Below are 27,024 nucleotides of genomic sequence, written 5' to 3' on the forward strand. Positions count from 1 at the left end.
TTTGTTCATTTACCATATCGCGATTTTTGTGCCTAGAAAACTTAAGAATACACAAAGTTTAGTTGAATCTCCTCAGGCAACCTGCAAAAACAATGAATCAATATTCATATTGTTTTTGAGCGACAGGCGTGTTCTTGGACAAACCTCTTGCAAAAACTGGTTAGGCTGTAAAAATCTCAAAACAGATCAAGATTAGCATTAGCATTATCAAAATTCAATCAAGAAAAACCCTAAAATGCAATCTATTTTTTATAAAAGAAAATCGAAACTCGTACGAGCTTTCTCACCTAGCCATACGAGAATTCTCACCTAACTATACGACAAAACAAAGAACATCGTACTGTGAAGAAAATAATGTTGTACGAGATTTTGTAGAATGTATGAACAGAATCTCGAAGGATGAGAATTTGATAATTTGCAAAGCCAAAAATTGAGTTTCGGGCCCCACAGTGGGTGCCAATTAATGTTTGCGTGAAATCTGGAATCTACATCTGCAACACAAACACTCAATAGATCATTGCATGCATGGTTAGTTGATCAAAATCAATAAATATAAAACTATAACAAATCGACCTATTGCCTCCTAAAATATGCGAGTATAGATTTTCTCTCAGATTTGTCTAAGCAATACCAGTGACTTGACTACACCAAGACGTAGGATTTAATCTATATGAATGCAAACTAGATGAATGCAAGATTAATAAATTAAACTAGATTAATCTAAAATGATATGAGATACATGATTGTATGCATGATTAATCTAAGATGCTAATTATGCTAGATGATTGAGATAACAAATGACTATAGTAATGATGCTAAAATCTAGGATGCAAGGGATCTTTATTGCTCCAAAATGAGAGGTATTTATAGGAATTCCAAGGAAAAAGCTAAGGTGGCAAGAATCAATGGTCCAGATCTGATCTAAAGATACCAGGGGCTAAGATTGGGGAAGTTGGAGAAGAGGTTGGAGGTAGGGACACTTGCCATCTCTATGGTGACAAGTGTCAATGAACCTTTCTCATGAGAGGGCAAGTGTCCTAGGGAGGAGACATGTGACAAAAGTGTCATGTGTCTCAAGGGGAGAATATCCAACCCATAAGAGGTTAGGATGTACAAGATAGGATAGAGTTAGTTAAACCTAGGATTAGATAGAATGGGTTAGGTTAGAGGGTGGTTAGGTTAGGTGGTTAAAAGTTAGGAGCCATGTGCTCATATTTGAATTTCGAAATTCAAATATTAGGAAAAGATGATTAATTTCAACAAATCAAGATTTGATTTGTTTTAACCAATTATGAGATTAGAAGAGTGAATAAAAATGGGGGGAGGATTAATTAATTTAGATTAATTAATCAAAGGAGAATTATTGAAATGAACTTAATGAATAAATCCTTAGATTTATTTATAAGTAGATTGAATGGAGAAATTAATCAAATTATTTGCGAATTCAATTAATTGAGAAGGGTTGTTAATTCAATAACTGTGTATTTAATTAATTATCTTCAGACCATTTTTAGGTGTATACAGTAATATTTGCACAAATGTTTCAAAATTCAGTTGCTAAATATAATCAATGCTTTGAAAGAGGAACTAAACTAGAGAAGAAAACAAAAGGTTGCTATTACACATGCTGTAAATTTTCTCATTTAGTTACAACTTGAAATTATAAGAATAGAAAGTTTTGGGAGTGCACCCAATATAACAAGTTTGCCTTGATGCCTAGGAAGAAGAACCTCAACTAACTGAAGAAGAGATGCCTTCTATCTCTAAATTGAAAATAGCAATAGTGCAATGTATATTGCTACATAGTGAAATAAAGTTGCTAGTTTGAAACTGAGAGACAAAAGTTAACTTATTTTGCTATTATTTTAGGTGTCCCAACTACCAAAGAATTTGAACTACAAAAACTATTGAAAGAATGAGGGATATTCTCAATTTTGAATTCAAAATATACCTCACTACTAATTGTTTCTTCTTGTCTTCCTTGTAGCTCACTAAGCAGTAATTTAGTGGCTCTTTGTCAGATGCATCTACCCAATTTATTCTAAACACTGCCACTTATAAAGACTCTTTCAAAAAGTTCATAGTATCTTCAATGATGATAACGATCTTTTTTGACTATTCTGCTGACAATATTAAATCTTGGCATTCAATCAAAATATGTTGATCAAACTTTCCACTGGGACCAAATTTATCCCCAATCGACTTATTCCATTGGGTAAGTATTATCTCTTTAGTACCCAACTAGCATATATCATCTTTGTACATTTTGGCACCAATGTTGTTGGTGATAAAGCCTTCAATAATAAGTAGGTTAGGAGAAACTAATTTCTTGCTCATTTTTTGTTGGCCTTCAAGCATGATAATGGAAATGAGAAACAAGCCAAGTCCAGGTGCATCAATCTAAGGAGACCCACAAGGCATGGGTTAAGTTCTTTGAAGAGAACTGTGTTTTTATACTTTACCAGAATCTAAGACAGATACTGCAAACATCCCAGTTGAAGGGAAGGGTAAAGGTATTATGGGTACTTCACCCTCAATTTTGAAAAACATTAAGATAGTGGAAATTGAGCTCCCGGTAGATACAAATGTACAGAATAATGTTGAGATACTGGCAAATACAGAGAGTGAAAAGGCTGATAATGAACAAGTTACTAATGTTGAGGACAACAGTCCTCTAGATCAGATTGTATAGGATAAGGATAAAGTTCCTAGGGAGGAATCGACAGTTACTGAGACTGCACCAAGTGGCAAAGCCACAGGTGCAAGTGAGGAAGTTATAAAGGTTAAATCATCAGAGTAGAAGAAAAAGGAATCTGATAGGGAACTAGTAGTGAGTCCATCATTGTTGTCAATTGACACCTCACAGGTTGAAAAGAAAAGCATAACTGAGATGAGTTCTATAGAGCTCATGATGTTGGTTGCACAGAAAATGATGAAGGAAGGATCTATGGACAAAGGAGTTATTGATCAGTCTATCACTATTTTGCATAGACTTATCCCAGAGTGTAAATTTGGCAATGAAGCAAGCCCATCCGGCAAGCTCAAGATAATCATTGAACACATTTCAAAGGATTTTCAATGTTTACAACAGATATCAAACCGACAAGCACTGGAGTGATTCACACAGGCAAAGAGAGCTACATTTGATCAAATGATTGAGTCTAAAAGGAAGGAAATTAATGATAAGTTGAAATTGATAGATAATGCATTGAGGCAGTGTACAAATATCTATAGAGTATGTTGTAATACAGGTTTTCTCACAACTGAGATAGATAAAAATATTAGGGACATTCAGGAGAAAATTACAAGTATAGCCAATTCTTTTGATGGATTGAATTCATTGACTACATCTATAGATGGTCAGATTTTGGTTTGGAAGCCCAAGTTTGTACTCTTGAAAGGGAAAAAGACAAAATCATAAGATGAGACAGAAGTCTTAGAGGTTTGGTGAGTCCCCGATTGGATTCATTAAGTGTACATAAGAAGGAGTGTATAGATATGGTTGGTAAGCCCACACCGACAAAACTTAATGAGAAAGAGTCATTTTCCCATATGTTAAATGTACTTGTGTTTATTTCTGACACTTTCAAATCTGGTTGGGATACTTATCTAGAGCTTTTGGAGAAGGCCTATCCATAAATTTTTAAATATATTCAGCTCCGGTAAGGTATTTTGGGGACATATTCATTGTAAAGTCTTTCATTCTTCATCCCGGTTTTCAGTTTTTGGTATTCTTTTTTAAATTTTTGATGACATTGATGTCAAAGGGGGGTAATATTGATGTGAAAAAGAAAAAGGGAGTTGTATACATTAGGGGGAGTATAGGTGGAAAACTATGGAAGTATGGAGTATTTTGTATTGATGGATATTCATCTCAGGGGGAGCAGGTTTAGGATGAAACCGGTAGTTGGAAACCATGACCATTTTTCACATGAGTGTTGCCATCAATGCCAAAGAGGAGATTGTTGGCAATTGACACTCAATTAGTTGGTTTCAATATGTTGTCATTGATGGCAACATGACAACTTGTCCCGACTTCATATTTTGGGTTAGTTGTGTACTGACAAGCACATCACAAACACTTCACCGACACTGACACCAACATCAACAAGTTGGAAGAAATTCTTTGGTTACCGACAATGCAGGCTGACATGGTATAGAATCAGGTTATCGGTATTGGAGACCGACATCTTTTGGATCCACATCAGCAATTGATTTTGATATTCATGTATTTATGTTATCTAGCCGACATGTACATTCATGTATACACCTAAAAATGGTCTGAAGATAATTAATTAAATAAGCAATTATTTAATTAACCCCCCTTCCCAATTTAATTGAATTCACAAGCAATTTGATTAAATACCTTTCATCTACTTATTAATAAATCTAAGGATTTATTTAATAAGTTCATATCAATAATTCCCTTTGATTAATTAATCCTCTCCCCATTTAATCAATTCTTCTAATCCCTAATTAAGATTAACAAACTCAAGTTTGTTGAGATTAATTACCATTTTTCAATTATTTAAATTTCTAAATTCAAATGAGCACATGGCTCCTAACTTTAACCACCTAACCTAACCATCCCCTAACTTAACCCATTCAATCTAATCTTGGGTCTAACTAACCCTATCCTATCTTGCACATCCTAACCTCCTTATCCTAACCTCCCATGGTGTGGATATTCTCTCCTTGAGACACGTGGCACTTTTGCCACATGTCTCCTCCCTTGGACACTTGCCCTCTCATGAGCAAGGCTCCTTGACACTTGCCACCACAAAGATGACAAGTGTCCCTTCCTCCATCCTCTTCTCCAACTTCCTCAATCTTGGCCCTTGATATCTTCAGATCAAATCTAGACCATCGATTCCTACCACCTCATCTTTGGCCTTGGAATTCCTATAAATATCTCTCATTTTGGAGCCATATGGATCCCATCTCATATCAATTTAGGCATCATTACTATAGGCAATTTGCATTTCAATTATCTATCATTTATCTTTTAGATTTATCATAGCATGTTAATCTAGTTTCTTAAATCATGCATTTCATATCATCTCCATAGTCACTCATGATCAAATAGCTACTCAACTCTTGAGTTGTCACTTTGGAGGTCATTTCTCCACTCAGAGCCCATCAATCCAACACCTTCAAGGTCCTCAAGAATAGAGGAAAATGAGACATTTCAAGGAAGGCTTGTGGTTTGCATTTCTAATCTAGTTTTGAAACTAAGCTTTTCAATTATATTTTATTGTCTCATTATATGTGTATGCCTCTTATATACCACATTTTTAGCATCACATTAATTGTCTCCCACCGTGGGGCCCAGCCCCTTTGATCTTTAACAAGTTTTCTTGCAGGAAATTTTATTGACAGGTTGATTAGCTCTTTCAGAGTGCAGATTAGCTCTCTTGGGCTCTTGAATCACATTCTTGGTCTCTATTGTGGCGTTCCGGCACCTCAAATGGCATTTATGGGAGATTCTTCAACTCTATTTTTATGCTTTTCTATACTTTAGCGCTTTCAGTCTGTACTTTAGCATTTTTCGTATGCATTGTGGCATTTTTGGCACATTTGTCAGCGTTTTCAGTCTATTAACAGCATTTCTGGTGTGCAGAACAACATTTCTGGTGTGCATAGCAGTGTTCTTGGCATATATGATGACGTTATTGGTCAATTTGATGGCATTTTCAGTTTTTTGTTAATTTTGCAAATATTGTATGTTGCATTCCTCATTTCTGTTGTTGGACTGTCATTTTCCTGAACCTAATTTGCAGATTGTTGGTTTTGCAGGTACTTATTTCATTGTGAAAGACCGGAGTCATAAACTATTTTGCCGCTAAATAATGCAACATAAACTACTAACTTTGTTTGCAGCCGTGAGATTTTGCAATTATATTTGTTAAATTAGGCACATAGACTAATTACAATGGAAATAGACAAACATGTCTTATGTGTTTTGATGATAGGCGAGTATGCTCTCACCTTTCTTAGGTGATCAGAAAACCAGACTCATCCTTTGCTTTCAATAGTGCATTTCTTTAGCAGGCCTGCCCTCCTGAGGAGTTATTAACTCTTAGCCCTTAAGGTCGGTGAGAGGGGAACGACCTAAGTGGGAACAGCTAACGCCAAGTACTCCAACCCACTATAAAATAAATGTGTTTTTGATGAAAATCAAAGCAACAACAGTGCTCAAGAATAGCTCTCCTTCGTACCTTCGGGTATATCAAACCTTGGTTTTCAAGGCTGGGAGACCTCTTAATTGAGTTTATACCCCGACGTGCTGAACGGACCCCTTACTAGTTCTAAGTAAATTAGAAGCTACCCGATTCACCTTCGAAAGGGTGATAATCTTTGTGCAAGAGAGATAGTAACTCTCCCAAGACACTTGCCATATCATGCCCCCATTAGTGTTTGGAGTCGGATAATACGGTGTTGAGAATCCATTGCATGAGACTCATCGGCCATATTTTGATTAGCTATTGGGTGTGTACCTAAGTCAACAAGCAAAGGTTTTCATTCCATAGGATAGACTGATTGATGTGTTTTCAAATTGTTCAAAACCCGTGAAAACTTAGGCTTTCTTTAAAGCTTCTTGAACATACACTTTATGTGTCCTTTGGGACAAAAATACAATCTAAATTCTGTGTTTGTAAGTCAAGTCAAGATATCATCCATTGAAATATAACAAACATTGAAAAATCAGACTTCAAATGGTCAAATTCACAAGTTTCACATCAGATTAGCTCTATCAATCCAAATAGTCACATTCACAATCCAAACATTAGCTCTTTTGGTCCAAACATTAGCTTTATCAATCCAAACAGTCGCATTCACAGTCCAAACATTAGCTCTTTTGGTCCAAAGATTAGCTCTTTCAGTCCAAACAGTCGCATCTAAAGTTCAGAGAGTCGCACCTATGGTCCAAACAGTCACATTTTTAGTCCAAACATCAACTCTCTTGGTGTGAATGTCAAATATATCATATTTTAACATTAACTCTCCAAGGTTGAGCACATTAGAGTTTTTGGTCTAAACATTAGAGTTTCTAGTCAGTTTAGTAGTATTTCTGGTCAATACAGTAGAGTTCCTAGTCTAAACAGTAGCTCTCTTGGTCTAAAGGTCAACTCCCTTGGTAAAATCAACAACTCTTGTGAGTTGCATGTCAAATTGCTCATGTTGCAGCATCAAATCTCCTAGTTGGTACTTGCTAGGTCTACATATCCATTTTCTGAGTCTGAAAATCACAAAGTTGGGTCAAAATTGAAATCTCTTAAGTTCAAACACTTAATTTACTAAGTCTACACATTATCATTTGAACTTTTTAGTCACTGTATTGCAGAATAGCATTTCTAGTCTGTCCGTCAGCGTTTTTGGTCTGTCTGTCAACATTTCTGGTATGTCTGGCAGCGTTTCTGGTCTGTCTGGCAGCGTTTCTAGTTTATCTGTCAGCATTTCTGGTCTGTCTGTCAACATTTTTGGTTTGTCTGTCAGCGTTTATGGTCTATCTCTCAACATTTTTGGTCTATTTAGCAATGTTTTTGGTAAGTTTGTCAACGTTTCTGGTTAGTATAGCAGAGTTCCTGGTCACTTTGTTAGTGTTTTTGGTAAACTGCATCAAAATCAGAAAACAAAAACAACCCATTTCTCAAACAATCAAACATAGAGAGTAGGTCATCTTGTTGGGTCATTCAATCAGGTTATCTTTTGTCAAAATAGATTCAAGAACAAGACACGCAAAGGTCTTAAGTTTTCACCCCAAACAAGTTAAAGATCAATCACCTTAAAGTGCAACATCACATTGTCTTTGATAAACTGATCATTCAAACATAGTTTCTCATCAGGATATATCATCCTTTAATCATGAAACTACAACGTTTGATCGAAATAACCTCATTCCTTGCTCATGTTGTTGGGATCTAGTACAGGTCAGCTCTTTCGGCCAAACAGTTGCACATACGGTCCAAATGGTCGCACATACGGTTCAAACAGTCGCACATATGGTCCAAACAGTTGCACATACAGTTCAAACAGTTGCACCTATGGTCCAAATAGTCGCACCTACAGATTAGCTCTTTTGGTTCAAACGGTCGCACATACGGTTCAAACAGTTGCACATACGGTCCAAACGGTCGCACTTGCGGTCCAAATAGTCGCACCTACGGTCCAAACAATCGCTCTTCTAGTTTAAATGTCATCTCTCTTGCTATGAATGTTAGATTTTTCATATTTCAACATTAACTCTCCAAGGTTGAGCTTGCTAGGTATAAACATCATTTTTTTCATTCTACACATTAACTATTGGGGTCAAAATAATCATTGTATAAGTTCTAACATCACTAGTTTAAGCTTCAGAGTTCTTGGTCTAAACATCGGCACTCTTGGTCTAAATGTCAACTCTCTTGGTCTAAACCTCAGCTCTTACGGTCTAAATGCCAGCTCTCTTAGTCTAAACATCATCTCTTTTGGGTTGAATGTCAAATTACTCATGTTTCAACACTAAATCTCCTAGTATGCACTTGCTAGGCCTAAATTTCAGTTATCTGAGTCTGAAAATAAAAAAAAGATAGGTCAAAATAACAATCTCCTAAGTTCAAACACCTAATTTGCTGAGTCCAAACATCATTGTTTTGAACTTTAGAGTTATTACACTATATAATAGGGTTTTTGGTATGTTCCTTAGCATTCTTGGTCAATTTGTCAGTGTTCCTAGTTAGTTTGTCAGTGTTTCTAGTCCATATAGCAGCGTTTCTAGTCAATATAGCAGTATTTCTAGTCTGGTTGAATGTGTTTCTAGTCTATTTGTCAGTGTTTGTGGTCAATATAGCATTGTTTCTGGTTAGTTTGTCATCGCTTTTGGTCCATATAGCAGCATTTCTAGTCAGTTTAGCAGTGTTTCTGGCCCATATAGCAGCATTTCTGGTTATTTTGTCAGTGTTTCTGGTAAACTGCATCAAAATCAGAAAATAAAAATAACCCATTTCTCAGTTAGTCAAACATAGAGACTAGGTCATCTTCTTGGGTCATTCAATTAGGTTATCTTCTGTCAAAACATATTTAAGAGCTAGACACGCTAAAGGTCTCAAGTATTCATTTCCAACAAGTTTAAAGATCTAACACCTTAAAGTGCAACATCACATTTTCTTAGATAAACTGATCACTCAAACATAGTTTCTCATCAGGATCTATCATCCTTTAATCATGAAACTATAATGATTGATCAAAATAACCTCGTTCTCTATCATAGGATATATCGTTCCTATTGGACTTGGTTCTTATCAAATCATCACCATTGCACTCGAAAACTGAAGATCGAAAAACTTGCAAACTTTTAAAACACTTAAACCATCTTGTCGTGTCATATCGCGCTATCACATTTACATTGACAGTTGATCCCTTGTCAAAAACAACTTTTAGACAATCAAACCTTTGAAAAAGAAACAAAAACACTTGCAATAGCTAAAAATCATATCCACATGACATACCAAAGCAAAACACAAGAAGAAAACATAACAAACCAACATTTCAGAACAATCAAACAAGTCTAAAATCAAAATCCAACCATGTTAAAACCTCACAAGGATTCAAATACATCTCAAAAGAAAGGTGGTTCTTTTATGCAACTCTTAAAGATATCCCTAAAGGATTTGGCTGAGAAAGATCAAAATCGTGCACCTATGTCTAGCAACGGCTCATCCCTCCATAAGAAAATTAACTCTCCAAAGGCATCTATTCCTACACCTCCTGAAAGCTTGCAAGAATCTTCCACAGCATCCTTACCAAACAATATACCCATCAAGCCTATTTTGGAGGATCCTATTCAAATCTCATCTCCTTCACATCCAAGCATTGATTCCTTGCAAATTGAAGTCCTCATTCATAGAACGCTTGTTAAACATGTCCGGATAGATGGAGGAGTTGGCTTAAACATTTGTTCTTTGAGTCTTGTCTGTGCTTTGGGTTATTCAGAAGATGCAATTGATCCCCTAAAAAAGATCAAAATTAAAGCATATGATGAAGAAGAGCATTCCTCTAAAGGAGTTGTGGTTTTACCCATCAGAGTGGGACCTTTGCAAAAAGAGACAACATGCCAAGTTCTAGACTTGGACCTACCATACAACATACTCTTGGGGAGACCATGGATACAAAACATGCAAGCTATTCCATCAGCATGCCATCAGTGCTTAAAATTTCCCTACAATGGGCAGGAAATCACAATATCAGCAGACTCAAATCCATTGTAGTGTTGTAATAATCTGAAATCAACTCAAGAGGTCATGGTTTCACATAACAAAGAGGCAACATATTCCAGCACACAATCCAAAGAACAATCATTTGCATCAATTTTGTCAAACATGGAAAAACAAATACGGCTAAGAGATCGAGGAAACGGAGAATATTCATTATCATAGAACAACAAACAAGAGCAACTTGAAGTTGAAAGGGAAGAAGAAGATGTAGAAGTCGATATAGTTCACATGTATGTAGGACAAACGTTAGGAACTAGCCTATTTGAATCAGAATCACATGCAGCTGACATGGACTTAACCGAGGACAATCAGGAGCTACTTGTACGAGGTCATTCTGACGAGAGTATTGTTCTAGACATGGAAATACATACTAAAATCCTTGACATCTCTATCATGACCCCTAATATCTTTGATATAATCCACCATGAGGATCCTTTATCCTTAATTCATCTTGAACCTATGGACTGGGAAAATGAAGGACATACCACCATGGATACCTTTCCTAATGACCATGCCATCTCTTTATATCTTAATGAAATCGAACCTACAACAACTCTCACCAGAAATTTCAGAAACGTATCTTCAAGTCATTTGGGTGTCAAATCTCCTAGTCGCAAAAGTGAAAATAAAGAAAACAATAAGTCTAATGCTAAAAACCATTTCTTGGCAACATTAGACCGAAAAAGAGTAAACATAAAGGACGCATCTAACAGTGAAAACCTCCTTGAGGCACCGGAAGATGGGAGATTTGACACCTTATCTAAATTTTATCAAGAGAAGTCATATATCTTGATGGAACTAGCAGAGGCAGTTATCATTGGTACAACTGATCTACATCCAGCAACTTCTCTATCGGAACTAGAAAGGCAAAAATACTTGGAACTCTTCAAAAGGAGGCAAATCAAAAGATGGTCATATGCCGACATTCTAGGGTTGGATCCAGATATTATAATACATCACCCAAATATCAGTCCAGGAGCAAGCATCAATAATGAAACACATCATGGATCAAGAGCGGGTATTCTATTCATCACACCACAAGGTCATACAATTTCAAAAGCATACAAATTAAGCTTCCCATGCACCAACAACACTGCAGAGTATGAGGCTTTGGTTACAGGTATCAAAATGGTTGTGGAATGGAACATTACACAACTTCAGGTCTTTGGAGTCTCTCAGCTTGTCATCAATCAAATCAATGATGACTATCAAACAAAAGATGGCAAACTCATGCCTCACAAAAAGATGGTGGATGACTTCAATAAATATTTTGTTGAAATCACTTTTGAACAAATTCCAAGAAATGATAACAAAGTAGCAGATGCCATGGTAACACTTGCTTCTCTATTACAAACACAGGAAAATCAAGAGCGTTATGAATTCCTGGTTGAAGAGTTGTTTCATCCTGCCTTTAATTGTCCTGATTCCCAAACCATCTGTCAAATTATTTCACATGATTCCTCCCGCCATGGCCAAACTTACACATACCTAAAAGATAACATCTTACCTCTTGACTTATCGAAAAATCAAAAGAGAAACTTTATTCGCCAATCCTCCCATTATACTATTGTCGCACATACCCTATTTAAACGAGGTCTAGACGGTGCTCTTTTAAGATGTCTCGAACAAGAAGAATCTGAGAAGGCCTTAAAGGAAGTCCATAACGACATTTGTGGCACTCATTCAAGTGGTCTTACCCTTTCAAAAAAACTCATACGCTTGGGCTATTATTGGCTAACTACAGAACGAGATTCTTTTCAAATAGCTAGAACGTGCAAACAATGTCAGATCCATGGAAACTTGATCCATGCACCAGCACAAGAACTTCATGCTTTGGCAACATCTTGGCCTTTCTGCCAATAGGGTCTTGATCTAGTAGGAAAGATAAATCCTTCTTCATCTAATGGTCACAAATTCATCCTTGTAGCTATAGAATATTTTACAAAATGGATCGAGGCAATACCTCTCACAAATATTAAAGGAAAACAAATTGTTGCATTCATCTTGAATTACATCATCTGTCGCTATGGAATACCAATGACCATTATCACTGATAATGGGCGACCATTCAAGAATTAGGATGTACAAGAGCTATGTTTGAAGTTCAAAATCCAACACAGATTCTCCACACCATATTATCCACAGGGAAATGGGCGGGCGGAAGCATCTAACAAAACTAATCTAAAAATCCTCAAAAAGACAGTGAACAATGCTAGGAAAGTTTGGCATATTCAACTAAACCCTGCTCTCTGGGCCTACCGCACCAGTATCCGCATACCAACAGGTGCCACACCTTTCTCTCTTGTATATGGATCAGAAGCCATATTGCCAATCGAAGTAGAGATACCCTCTCTACGCATATCACTAAAAACACTTATCCTAGATGAAGAACAATGAGTATCTAGACTGCAAGAGTTAGAACTGATCCATGAAAGAAGACAAAATGCCTTTGATCATCTAAAGGTATATCAATAAAGAATGTGTCGAAGTTATAATCACAAGGTCAAACTATGAATCTTTCAAGTGGGAGAACTAGTACTAAAGGAAAATCCACAAAATCAGTCAGATCGAGAAAAGAAGGGAAAATTTGAACCAAACTAGTTAGGTCCATTTGTGGTCACAACAGTATTTGGGTCAGGGGCATATCAGCTATCAACACAAGATGGAGATCAGCACGAGGCACCCATCAATAGCATGCATCTGAAGAATATTTATGTCTAAAAAATCCAAAAATAGTGAAAAAGCAAAAAAAATCCAAAAACAGTGAAAAAGCAGAAAAATCCAAAAACAGTGAAAAAGCAGAAAAATCCAAAAAAAGTAAAAAAACAGAAAATAATAAAAAAAATCAAATATGAGAAAAAGTGCAATAAAAATAGATGGTGAAAACCTGGCAAACATGCATTATCTGTCAGCTAGCTCTACCATCTATTGGTTCATGCATTCTTCCGCTTGCATTCTTTTCCATCGGTGTTGTTCATATTCATCATAAAGCCTTTGTCCATACGCAGGCATCTCAGGTGATTTCTCGACATGGTTTAGATCATTGTCTATATCATTATAAGGCTTGTTTCTAGGCTGGGGGCAAAATCATGAACCTGGTTGGGGGCAAAAAGTTGCAATCATTTTGAGCTTAATCAAAGCAGGTAGAACAACAGTTAGACAATGCTTGTCAAGCAAAAAACTAAGACACATCCAACGTTGAACATAAGATCACATTGTCAACCATTAACTATCACATATCAATCTAAACATGAAAAAACACATATCAATGGATGATATATCTTGACTCGTGATTTTAACACTTTGGCAATAATGAATCAACTATTTTATGTTGATTTTCGCTATCATGATTTCTAAGTAACTCCAGGATGTCTTTGACTAGAGGAATGAGGAAGGAACATGATATTTTTCTTGTCTACTGTCTGTAAATTAATCATTAATATATGCAAAGTTGTCTAAGGAAATGATCATCAGAGTATCATTGAAGACATTTCGGACTTGCATATAGAAATGGTTAATACTACCTGTTTTACGCAAGCAACACTCTGGTCATCTTGGTTCAATTATACCTTGATGCTTGTGCTAACTTGCAATATCAAAACCCAGGAAAGTAGTGCTCAGGTCATCATGGTTCAATTATACCATTGATATTTGCACCCACTTCCCACATTTCAAAGGCTCAATGATGAAACAAAGCAATGACTTCATGACCGGTTTGATCACTGCATTGCATTTCATTTTGCGTTTGCATTTAGCTTGCATTTCATTCTTGCATGGGATCACAAAATATCATCTTATCCAAAGCCAAATCTATCGCAGGAATCGTCAATGTATCAACATAGGTGTATACACAATCATAACGATGACTCATCTCTCCAAATATTGTCGACCCAACGCAAATCTTATGCTACCCCCTCAAATATGAACCCAAATCAGCATCGAAATCTTCCTGCAACAGGATATCAACAAAATGTCAGTTATTTATCTCATCTGATCCATTCTATCAATGTCTTATACAGGATGAATCCTTCCTGGAACCAGACATCTTGATCAAGTCTTATACAGGATATATCGTTCCTGAAACCAGACGCTTTGATCATCTTTGTCTTATATAGGAGGTGTCATTCTTGAAACCAGACTAAATCTTGATCTTATCAATCTAATAAATCTTATCAATTCAATCAAGCTTTATCAATCATCACATCCAGAATCACATCATAGTGATCAAAGAACTCACAGTTTCATAAATCAACGTTGCAGAAGTCAAATCATTTCTAATCAGGAAATCAATTTCACAAAGATCCAAAAACTCCAAAGGTCAATTATCTCAATTGATCTCCCGAGGGGGCATCATAGTATCACAATTTAGCAATCAATGGTTGGGGCATCCCATCAAACCAATATCACATCAACATCATCACATTGAGATTATTCTTTGAATCAACGCGTCATCACACATCGCTTCAAAGAGGGGCAAAATGTATACACCTAAAAATGGTCTGAAGATAATTAATTAAATAAGCAATTATTTAATTAACCCCCCTTCCAAATTTAATTGAATTCACAAGCAATTTGATTAAATACCTTTCATCTACTTATTAATAAATCTAAGGATTTATTTAATAAGTTCATATCAATAATTCCCTTTGATTAATTAATCCAAATTAATTAATCCTCCCCCCATTTAATCAATTCTTCTAATCCCTAATTAAGATTAACAAACTCAAGTTTGTTGAGATTAATTACCATTTTTCAATTATTTGAATTTCTAAATTCAAATGAGCACATGGCTCCTAACTTTAACCACCTAACCTAACCATCCCCTAACTTAACCCATTCAATCTAATCTTGGGTCTAACTAACCCTATCCTATCTTGCACATCCTAACCTCCCATGGTGTGGATATTCTCTCCTTGAGACACATGGCATTTTTGCCACATGTCTCCTCCCTTGGACACTTGCCCTCTCATGAGCAAGGCTCCTTGACACTTGTCACCATAGAGATGACAAGTGTCCCTTCCTCCATCCTCTTCTCCAACTTCCTCAATCTTGGCCCTTGATATCTTCAGATCAGATCTGGACTGTCGATTCCTGCCACCTTATCTTTGGCCTTGGAATTCCTATAAATATCCCTCATTTTGGAGCCATATGGATCCCATCTCATATCAATTTAGACATCATTACTATAGGCAATTTGCATTTCAATTATCTATCATTTAGCTTTTGGATTTATCATAGCATGTTAATCTAGTTTCTTAAATCATGCATTTCATATCATCTCCATAGTCAATCATGATCAAATAGCTACTCAACTCTTGAGTTGTCACTTTGGAGGTCATTGCTCCACTCAGAGCCCATCAATCCAACACCTTCAAGGTCCTCAAGAATAGAGGAAAATGAAACATTTCAAGGAAGGCTTGTGGTTTGCATTTCTAATCTAGTTTTGAAATTAAGCTTTTCAATTACATTTTATTGTCTCATTATATGTGTATGCCTCTTATATACCACATTTTTAGCATCACAATTCATATTGTAATTATCTTTGTAAGCTGACATAAGGCATGATAAATTATAAAGGGTATATGGGTCAGTTGGTTAGACCATTTTGAAATATGATATCATGAGAATATGTATTGGGAAGGAAATAATGAAGGAGATGCAAAACATATGAGAGAGATTATGTATGTGAGGATATTTTTGTAAAGGGTTATTCTGGTATAGGGTTAAGGGTTTCAAACCGAAACATACAAAGCTTAACCGAAACTGTATTCAAGTATAGAAGATGTTATCTTTGCAGTTCAATCATTTCTCCAAATTGCAATCTGGATTTGTATGTAGTCAGTGAGGCTCCTTTTGTGATTTAGCAGTGTGCTCTAGGCTGTAAGCCTTCCTGCAAGTGCAGGCCCCTATATTTTGTAATATCTCTTCGTATGGCTAGTGAATTGATATTGTGGGTCACAAATCCCACCGTGGTTTTTCCTCTTTGAGGTTTTCCACGTATAATTATGTGTGTTATGGTATTTATATGTGTGATTGGCTTATTGGTTGCTTTACTTCTTTCAATTCTATATGTATTGGTATACCGGTTAGTGTATGCATGTTTTAATAAGGTTAAAATTTATCATTTTGGTAGAACACTGATTCACCTCCCCTCTCAATGTTCTTGGATTCCAACACTTCTACCGTTACACAAATTGCAATACCAGAACAACTTTCGGTGCCTTAGCAAAAAACACCCCACATCCGGTCCAACCAGATCACTGGGTTTGACATCAATGACAATACTCACACAAATCTAACAAGCTGACAATACCATTGCCATTGTTTCTCCATACACCTAGCCTTGTACTCGTTTCTTGCTCCATTTTTCTACAACAACTATGTAAGACAAGTCATGGAGAAACGTGGGAGAAACCCTAATATTGCATAGGCGAGATAAGGTTTTAGCATTTTACATAGCATGTGGGGTTATATAAAAAATATTTGTAGATTATAGAATATAAAATATTGTAAGTCCCTAAATATGAAAATAAATATTTTGGTTTCTACCTTGGCATGTTCTTCCCTTTAGAGAAGTCAAAACATTTGTGACTTGATGCAACAAGCTATTACTCAAATCCAACACCTCGATGATATAACAATAATTAAAGGTTGATGATTAGGAGAATAATTTTATAAGGATGGAAAGAATTATATATGTGTGTGTATGTGTGTGGAAGTGGGTCATGACACAATCACAAGAGACATCCACAGAGATTGCACAACATGAGCTTCATTTCCACTATCCTTCGAAGCATACCAACAAATCATTGATATTTTGTTTACAACTTCTCACAAAATATCTCTTAAAGTAACTAAGAGTTGAAAGCAAGAAAATACTAAATGCTATGGACTTAATTCCAACCTAAAATCATCAATTCTCTGACCTTAATAATGAGTTTTCAAATTATGTTTATAGGGAAAGCCTTCCTTAAAATCAAGGATCAAAATCTTACCAAAACCAAAACATCCTAGGAGGTGCATCCAACATGCAAGTTGCTAGCCTATAACTGAAAGACCCAAAATAGTAATATTTGCACAAAGGTTTCAAAATTCAGTTGCTAAATATAAGTAATGCTTTGAAAGAGGAACTAAACTAGAGAAGAAAACAAAAAGTTGCTATTATGCAAGCTAGAAATTGTCTCAATTAGTTGCAACTTAAAATTCTAAGAATAGAAATTTTGGGAGTGCACCCAATATAACAAATTTGCCTTGACGCCTAGGAAGAAGAATCTTAACTAACTGAAGAAGAGATACCTTCTATCTCTAAATTGAAAATAACAACAATGCAATGTATATTGCTACATAGTGAAAGGAAGTTGCTAGTTTGAAACTAAGAGGCCAAAGTTAAATTATTTTGCTATTATTTTAGGTGTCCCAACTGCCAAAGAATTTGAAGTAAAAAAACTATTGAAAGAATGAGGGATATTCTCAATTTTGAATTCAAAATAACCTCAATACTTATTGTTTCTTCTTGTCTTCCTTGTAACTCACTAAGTAGTAATTTAGTCGCTCTTTGTTAGATGCATCCACCCAATTTATTCTAAACTTTGCCACTTTTAAAGCCTCTTTCAATTTATTCATAGTATCTTCAATGGTGTTAACAATCTTTTTTGCCTATTTTGTTAACAAAATTAAATCTTGGCATTCAATCAGAATATATTGATCAAACTTTCCACTGGGACCAAATTTATCCCCAATTGACTTATTCCATTGGATAAGTATTACCTCTTTAGTGTCCAACTAGCCTATATAATTTTGTACAATTTGGCACCAATATTGTTGGTGACAAAGCCTCAAAAAATAAGTTAGGAGAAATTAATTTCTTGCTCAGTTTTTGTTGGCCTTCAAGCATAATAATGGAAATGAGAAACAAGCCAAGTCCATGTGCATCAATCTAGAGGGAGCCAGAGGTGAAATGGTGTTACTCAAAGATTAGTCTCCAGGTGGGAGATTTTTTAGTGTGGAGCCTGATCAATCTCCAAGTGGTAGATTGTTAGTATGTAGTGACTAATCACGTTGTCAAGCTTAAATTACGATGACTTTTACAACAATGATTTCCCTCCAAATCAATTAATTGGGGAGTTCCCATTATTTAATAAAGAAGTTGGTTGCTATTTTGGTATGAAAATAGACCTTTGTAAAACACCAAAAAAGTTTGATAAATAAGTGGCCATGGAATGTGAAAAGCAATAAGATTGTAATTTGTTTCATCATTGGATAATAAAAGAAAGTGGATGACTATTTCTATGTGGATGTAGTCCACATTGGGTAAACCACATTAAATCTGTGTTATTGTGAATTGCTATTTTTACTTTTTAATTTGTATTATAATTAATATTGTTTATTGCTTCAGTCAATCTAAACCCTAACATTATGCCTCATAACCACTATATCATTACTCCTAGCTAACTCTCCAACTCTCAAATTTTTGACACTTAGCTTGACTTTTTCCTAGACATCGACAACCTCCATAGATGTTTTTTCCTTTTATTTTCATGTAATGATTATTGAATTTCTTCATAGATGAAACAATTTAAAGGAACTTGTCACATTACTTTTCTTTAGTCGAGCTTCAAGACAATCAATGCTTTAGCTTCCATCATGTAATACTACATATTCCCCATTATTCATGTGCACATTTGAATTCTACTTCTACACTTTTGACCATTCTAGAGAGTTTGATATGACTAACAAAATATGTTTTTTTATTTCTACTTATAGTCCAAAGAATGAATCCTTAATATATTCAATCCCCAAGGAATCCGATCTAGAGAGTCTAACATAATCAATAAAGAAGTGTTTACTTTTTTCCACTTGTCACCGAGTAAATGACTCCTCAACGTATCCAATCTCTAATGCATGGAATAGAGCATTATAAAGAGTTAGACATAATTGACAAAACATTATGTTGTTTTCTACTTGAGTAAGGAATGATTCCTCAAAATATTCATTTCCCACTACATGAAATGAACCATTCTAGAGAGTTTAACATAACCTAAAAAAAATTTGACATTTTCCATTTTCTAAGTATTGTTTCTTTTTACTTTCTAGTGAATGATTTACATTTATGAATAGTTTAGTTTATTTTTCAACTATTTGTTGATAACTATGTTCTTTGTGATTTACTTCATTCAATTAAAAAACAAAAACAAAACAAAACTTAGACCGTTTCTTAAGATTTTCAAATGAATTTGGCATAGAACCTCCACTTTTAAAACTAATATTTATAGCCACTCATTTATCCGCCACCTAGTGAAGGATTCCTTTCTCTTTACTAGTTGTGCCTATATTATTTATAGGTGGCCACTGTCAATCCTAGGACTTTTTAATTAAAAGGTGCGACCTTATAACCTTATTAAACTAGAGAATCAATTTCTTTTCATTTTAAAATACTTAAAAACAATAAAATAAAATTGGCCTAGTGTAAAGCACTTCTTCTCTTGCTAATGTTGACTTAGCCCAAATTATATCCTATGATTGGAAATTAATTTTTATTTTATTTTAAAGCTAAAAATGCATGCCTTATAATTTGGCGAAAGTAACACTTGTATTCAATTATTATTATTATTATTTTAAATCTTTAAATTTTAAAGTTCGGTTACGTCCAAATATGTCACCGTGAACTACCAGTAATCTTCTTCTGTCGCAAACTACCAGTCTCTGTAATCTGACATCGATTTTTCCGTCAAGTAACACCATTGCTGCATGCATTATTTGAAAAAAATTTATTGAAGCGCGCCTTTTGTGATTCAATCTTTGCCACTTTCAAATGATTTTCTGTCAAGTAGTTTGGTTTTCACTTTCTGTCACTTGAGTACACAATTGAATAAGATTTCTGTTTTGTCTTTTTTCCATCAGGTAATTTAATTTTTTTTGAAAGATGTGATTCCGAGGTGATCATTGACACCGCTTCTGAACAACATTACAACTACTTTCTTTTTATTAATTAATGTTGTCTAGTAGGTGACGGAAGAAGTTCAGCCCCAGCGAAATCTTCTGTTACATTTTTCTCCCACGTTTCAAGATTGTACAATGGAAGGATGGCTCTATGTTATACAACCAAATAGATTAAGGTTGCAGTTCCCTCGCAAGAAATATTTTATTTTGCAGGGCAATGCGCTTTTGTGCTTCAAATCCATGCCCTCCACTGGCCATGAGGTAAGTTTATGTAATTTATTTTAAAAAATTGCATTGGTTTGAGTTCTTGTAGGATTGAATTGATTTTTATTAGCAGTGCTCATGATTACCAATAAAATACTGTGTTGCAAGTAATATTAACTGTCGTTGAATAAAATTTGAATTGATTTTTTCATCTTTTTAGATATTTTGACTTTTTGGATTCCTTTTCTCTTTTTTCTTAAGGATTTCTGCGCTGGAATATTTCTAGCTGGCCTATTGCTTTTCCAGAGCGAAATTTGCCTATCTCCAATTTCGCTAATGAAATATTTGGTAGTAACGAAATTTTGATTTTAGTGTTTTGGTTGTTTCTTATTTTACTTAGAGTTCACAACTTTCTTCATAAATTATTCTATTGGAATTTTTTATTTTTTTTTCTTTTATAAATTCAATATACATGCACTGTAATTATTTCGTTTTTTAGAATCTTCTTCGGGTTTCAGCATATTATAATTTTTTTAATCTTTCTGATACTGTTCTTTTAGTAGTTTATTATTATTTTTATTGTTTTGTTATTTTTTCTCATATTTTTCTTTCAATAGTTTACTATTTTTTATTGTTTTATTTGGTTTTTTTGCCATCCGGCTTTCATCATTAGTATCCCAATTTGTCCTTTATTTTCTTGTTTAAATTTGTTCTGGAGCTCTGTGAAATCTTCCTTGTGTGAAAGCACCTGATACGATGTCTGTTTTTGGTGTATTGCCGACCTAACTATAATATTCTCAATATCTTGGGATTTGGACTTTTTAAATTTATATAATATTTTGTCTATACATATAGTTGACTAATGCCTTATGAATGGTGTTTTTGTCGATTCAATCTCGGTGTCAGGATGACTTTCTGGTATGGCCGTTGTTGTTTGTTATTATCTTTGAATCCTAAAATGTTCCTTTGGATAGGCAGGAAAAATGCATCTCAATTTGCAACATATTTCTCATTCCTATATTGTCTTTAATTTCCGGAAATTCAATTTTTCAGAACTATAAATTGCTGTAAGCACCGATTGAATACACTTATATGGGCACTGCTGATTTTTGTTTAAGAAAAACTGTGTTGGGTGTTCGGTTTAATTTAATGCATCTTTCAGATATATTACTAATGGCTTGGCCTAATTTTAGGTGACTTTCTTACCTATTGTTCCTCCTGACAACAATGCCATAGCTTTGATAAAATTAGGCAGCTGGAACTCAGTTTTCCAAGTTCCAGCGGTTCTAAAAACTTCATAAAGTTGTTTTTTGGTGTAAAGATTTCTTGTTTTTTTCTTTATAAATAAAAACTCTGAAATGCTTCATCAGAAATTAGACCTCATAAAGCTTAACAGATCCATTACTATTGCCAGGAATTTCCACTAACTTTTCCTGCCAATTCCATTTCTGTCATTTATTTAATAAGTCTACACCAAAATTATGCTGTTCGTGATCTATCAATCCTCAGTCTCGTTATTTTGTTTCCAAAATGTGTGAGTACCTGCTTTGGATTCTTGGAACAACATAGCTTTTTAATTGTTTATTTAAAAAAACGTTTTAGCTAAATGAAATAGAGGCTACAACTGCTTCATTACGTTTGGCAAAGAATGGGAAAAGGCAAATTAACCAAAATTCTTCTGCCAAACAAGGCTTCATGTTATAACCAGACAGAAGCAGCAGATAGGACATTCTTTGCCATGCTCTTGCATCTCTCCACTGTTTATTAAATTTGAATTTTTTTTCTTTCCAATTTTAGGTTGGTGTTTTATTTCTTGTTTATTGTTCTTTTATCCAAAGAAGTTTGCAGATTTAAAAGTGAACTTTTAGTCTTTGGCATTAAATTTTTTGAATCTTTTTGTCTTGTATTCGTGAGAACTTGAAATTTCTAGAAAATATTTTTTCCCTAGTTTTTCTTTTAAATGCTTTGATCAAATCTAGAATATTTGGAAACAGAATAATGGTACTGAGAGGTCTAGGCTTTAATAAAACAACTGGAAATGCAACTGCTCAAACCAATAACCAAGTTTTCCATTAATACTCTAAACGTCTAGATTGTTTGGCAACACAAGAGTGCTCTGAATTTCCAGGTCAATAAACCCAACCCCAATATGAATATTTGATTGTCGACTGTAGAAATATTTGATTATTAATTCCATTGTAATGGTGTAAGAGAAAAGTCTGTCAGAAATGAAGCTCATTGGATCAAACTCTCCAGTGGCTTATTGAAATTAAACTTTGATGGAGTTTTGAAGGGCAAGGCATTATTGCAGCGGTTCTTTTATCGAGAGATAATAAGGGTTTTTTTCTTTTTCCATTTTTCTTGGGTGTTAACATCAGTAATGAGACTGAATTGATGGCTGTTATAGAAGATCTTCATCTCACTAAAAAAGTGGGTTGTGGGAGGCTATTTGCGGAATGCGATCCTTCAATAGTTATCTAGGTGCTGACCAAAGTGGATTGGTCAAACTGGAAACTGAAATCTCTTTTGGAAGAAATGCTTGGTCTCTGTAAGAGAACTTCGATGATGTTCTTTTCAGTCATTGTTTTCAATGTGCAACAGAGTGGCCGATTAATTAGCCAATATAGTGGATCTTAACCCTCTTTCTTGTCTGGTGGCCAATTGTGCAAATGAGTGGGATGACCAAGGTGCACTTTTATAAATTGGTCTTCCCCTGTGAGCATTTGTTTAGTGTTGAGTTGTGCCAGGTGTGACTCTCAGGGAATGAGTTTGTTGGTCTTAGTATCTCTCTCTCATTGCTTACTATTCCACACTCAGAATTGTTATTTGGTTTTGTGGAGATATGAAGGGTGGCAGTTTGTTGTTGTTCTTGGAGTTGGCAATTTGATGGTGGCAGTAAGTGGCTTTGAAGAATACTTTGCAAGCTCTATGTTTCTATTGTGCCCTTCTTTTTTCCCCTGTGGTTGTTGGTGGTGGGCCTTGTGATTTTTTGTGGTGGCCTCCTCTAGGTCCTATTTTGTATGGCTCATGGCAAGAAAGGTTCCAAATCCTAGGATGCACTTCTTTCCAGTAGTTGAAAGCCATTTGTAACTGCTCACCTCTAGGCTCTCCTAGTTTGGTGTAAAGCATTTTGTGGTCAGAAAGTTTGGGAGTTACAGGTTACCTGCAGAATTTCATCCAAGAGGATTTCTTGCAGATTTTGGAAATTGAGATCTAAGTTGGTGAGGTGCACTTTTGAGCAAAGATTATTTTCTGCTTCTAGAGGAGTCTTTTGTTCCATTTTCAGCTGTAGCACCTTCATCTTTGACTTGCTCTGCCCTAGAAGAACCAACATCTTATGGTGATATCAGTATGCTTAGCAATGAGATTTTTCTTTCCACTGCCACCTTTGTGACCTCTAATCATTCTGCTTGGACCTATGCACAGTGATGAAGGAACTTTTTGTCACCTACACTCTGGGTACTTTGCAAGTTTTGAGTATGTTTACTCTTCTGATGTTGGTGGATGGAGCTTTTCTTTGTTTGGAGAAGTGTCAAGATGCTATCTATGGCATCAACTTTCCCTAGCTTCTGGACTCAAAAGACAAGCAATCAATGGTTACTTAGCTCCCAAATGTGGGCTCTTCTGCTGGCTGTTATAAAGGTGTTGGTGGGTGCGGTGCTTCACCTGTCCTAAGTTTTTGGTCATTCTCTTAGTCTATTGGGTGGAAGGCATTTGGTTTCTTTTTGGGCTGCTTTTTTTGTACCAATTGATTTATCTCGGGATGTAGCCCCTTTGTCTACTTCCATTTTTTGGTGATTTCTAGCCTTGTAACTTGTTTGTTAGATTATTTGTATTTTACTTCGATTTCAGCTGGTGAGATCCCTCATAAAAAAGAATAATTGATTATTAATTTATTCTACATTAAGCTTAACACTATTGCTTATGTCATTTCTAAATGTTTTAATTTAAATGCTTTAACATGTCCAAAGTCTAAATGCTAAGGATTATAATGGTCCACACACCTCTCATATTTGATAGCCTTATTTATATACCTTTCTTCATTCATTTCAGGAGCCTGTTAAAACAGGGGTTATTGACCCATGCATAAGAGTTGCAGATAATGGAAGAGAAAGCATTCACAGAAAAGTATGTCTGCTTTGTATGGGCTGCAAATAAATCATATCTTTTCCGCTTCCATCTTATAATCTACTTATATGATGATGAGAGTTAAATATAATGTCTCCTATGCAACATTTGCAGGTTCTATTTGTTTTTACGCTTTACAATTCTGTTAATCATGATGATGAGCTTAAGGTAAGATATTTTGACACAGGCAATGCAAAAAATGAATGTTTCTTAGTTTCCTGGGAGACATAGTGTTTTTTTAATATGACAATTTAAACAATATACTTGTAAAAATTTAATATTTCTAATTGGTAGTATGTGCATTTCCTTCTTGTATACTATTCAACGAATTTGTGCAGGTGGGAGCAAGGAGTTCAGAAGAGGCTGCCAGGTGGATGCATATTTTGAAAGAAGCTGCATTACAGGTCAAATAGATTTTTATGAATGTGAAACAAGATTTTTCTGGTGCTTGCACCTTGTATCTTATTTGTCTATCAAATTATGGAATGTCCTAAATAAAGTGATGTGGTTATTTAGAAGGCTTCAACTAACTTAAAACTTCTTTTTTTCCTGGAAAATGAAGGCACAACCTTCTCAAGCAGTAAGCACTTTGGTTGCACCTAGGAAGAAAATGTCAGGTTTAAGGCAAGTATATCTTTGTCTCATGAATCCATAGTTATTTACTGGACTCTTTTACAAGCTATTGCTCTATGAAGCCTTACGCACTTAGTCCTCAATCTCATTATTTTCAAACTAATGTTTGAAACTTACTTTTATTGAAAGTTGAAATTTTTCTCCAGTTCTTGTCTGTAATATATGCATCCTGTATTCTGGTCATATCAAATGCTGAACTGATCATTCATGTTGACTGGACCTTTTTGATACCGTTTCTTTCATTGGTGTAGACAACAGACTTATAAATAGAAAGTGAGTAGTGTGAATGGAGAAGATACTTCATAAAGTGATCTGTGTGACTAGAGGAGATGTTCTACATTTCAATTTTCAAAGTTTATGCGTACAATGAGTATGTTTTTCAAAGCTGAGGCTTATGATTCTGGATTTTGTTTGCAGTATGAAGCTTAGTATACAAGTAGAGTATGCTCAGATGCCTTGAGACATATCGTAAATCTCCTCTTATTGTGGGGAATCTGGGGATGGCAACCTAGGTTATATGTATTGAAGAATGCTGCAGGCAATGGAAAGTTCTAAACCTATGTGTTTAGTACCTTTAGATGAAAGGTAGTGCTTTGGTGGGAACTACCAAAGTAGTCCAACATAATTAAGTGATGAACATATTTTCCGTGCAATACTTGAACAACATTAGATGTTGCATATGCAGTTTAATTCTATCAATGACAAATTTATTGCACTTACTGAGAGTTTTTACTTTTCCTGTCCAAATATAGCTTGTAAGTACTTCACATAACCTTAGGTCAAGGTGGAAGGTTGGAGAGTGAAAAAAGCATGAGTTGTGATATGATTCAAATTTTCAATGTTAACCACATGATCAAGACTCTGCCTTGTTTTCTATGATGGGCTGTATATAAAATAAGACACTCAGGATTGTCGGACTGGAGAAGGACATACTAGATGTACAACTTTGATACTAGAGGGTGGTTAGAGAAGCTGATCCAAAACTATGTACAGAGACCACTGGTAATAATGATGACTTCTCCCTATCCAATTAGAATACACACTGTGATGCAACCTTCAGTCAAGAAATGAAAAAATGATAGTGGATTTGCAAAGGCATAGGTTGCCTCATACTATATCACCTATATAAATTGTCTCTTGTAAATTTGAAATTTATGTGGATTCCATTAAGGATGCAACACTTTTATTGCTAGGATTAATTTCCTTCAAAAGACCTTGCATACTCATACATGTAGATGCCTTATATTTACTTTGATTTTACAGTGTGGATTTCTTCCATCCCAGCATTAATGAAAGAAAAAGGATGAATTATTATTTGATTAAAGAATATGCAGAATTTCATGACATCTTCGTTGGCATCAGCTTTCTTAAATTTCTGGATTTGATGTTTTCTCTTATCTTTGTACAATGGAGTGATCACTCTTTAATTATCAGTGTTCCACGGGCGTTGGGGACGCGGGGACGCGTTTCCGGGACGAGGGGACCAAGGGCCTAAGTTTGGGGACGGCGAGGGGACGCGGTTGGGGGGTGGCGTGGCGGGGTGGTGGTGCTGATATAGTTATACATATACATATAGTACTTGAAAAACTAGTTTTGAAAAGATGTATGACAATATTACAGTATAAGAATTACATTTCAAATGAGACTATAGGAAATTTGAAATACTAAATCTAAATACCAAGATTTCTTCAATGCTAATTGTGTTGTTATATGGAGCCTAATCAGACTCGGAGGTTAAATTTTCCCCTACTTCTATCGGTGCGGTTTCCCCCTATATTTTTCAACGGGGGTTTGGGGGCAGCGCCCCCAAGTTGGGGTCAAGGGGCAGCCAGGTATTTTTATTATTTTCTAAAGGCGTCAGGTGTTA

General features: G+C 35.3%; 1 protein-coding gene across 5 annotated transcripts in view; it reads left to right on the forward strand.

The window, feature by feature from the left end:
- Positions 1-19,960: 19,960 nt before the first annotated feature.
- The window catches only part of LOC131066069 (protein ENHANCED DISEASE RESISTANCE 2), a 65,007-nt gene continuing 57,943 nt past the window's right edge, over positions 19,961-27,024 (forward strand). The window contains exons 1-6 of one of the 5 annotated variants that reach the window (XM_058000744.2): positions 19,961-20,153; positions 20,256-20,453; positions 24,450-24,524; positions 24,639-24,692; positions 24,863-24,928; positions 25,087-25,148. In XM_058000744.2, the coding sequence (XP_057856727.1) occupies positions 20,328-20,453; positions 24,450-24,524; positions 24,639-24,692; positions 24,863-24,928; positions 25,087-25,148 (383 nt within the window). In that variant the 5' untranslated portion in view covers positions 19,961-20,153; positions 20,256-20,327. Of the gene's footprint in view, positions 20,154-20,174; positions 20,454-21,023; positions 21,315-21,408; positions 21,590-24,449; positions 24,525-24,638; positions 24,693-24,862; positions 24,929-25,086; positions 25,149-27,024 lie in introns of those variants that run through there. The other 4 variants (XM_058000743.2, XM_059214064.1, XM_058000745.2 and 1 more) reach the window with 4 other exon arrangements.

The sequence above is a fragment of the Cryptomeria japonica genome, chromosome 11 (genome assembly GCF_030272615.1).
Source record: "Cryptomeria japonica chromosome 11, Sugi_1.0, whole genome shotgun sequence".
Classification (NCBI taxonomy): domain Eukaryota; kingdom Viridiplantae; phylum Streptophyta; class Pinopsida; order Cupressales; family Cupressaceae; genus Cryptomeria; species Cryptomeria japonica.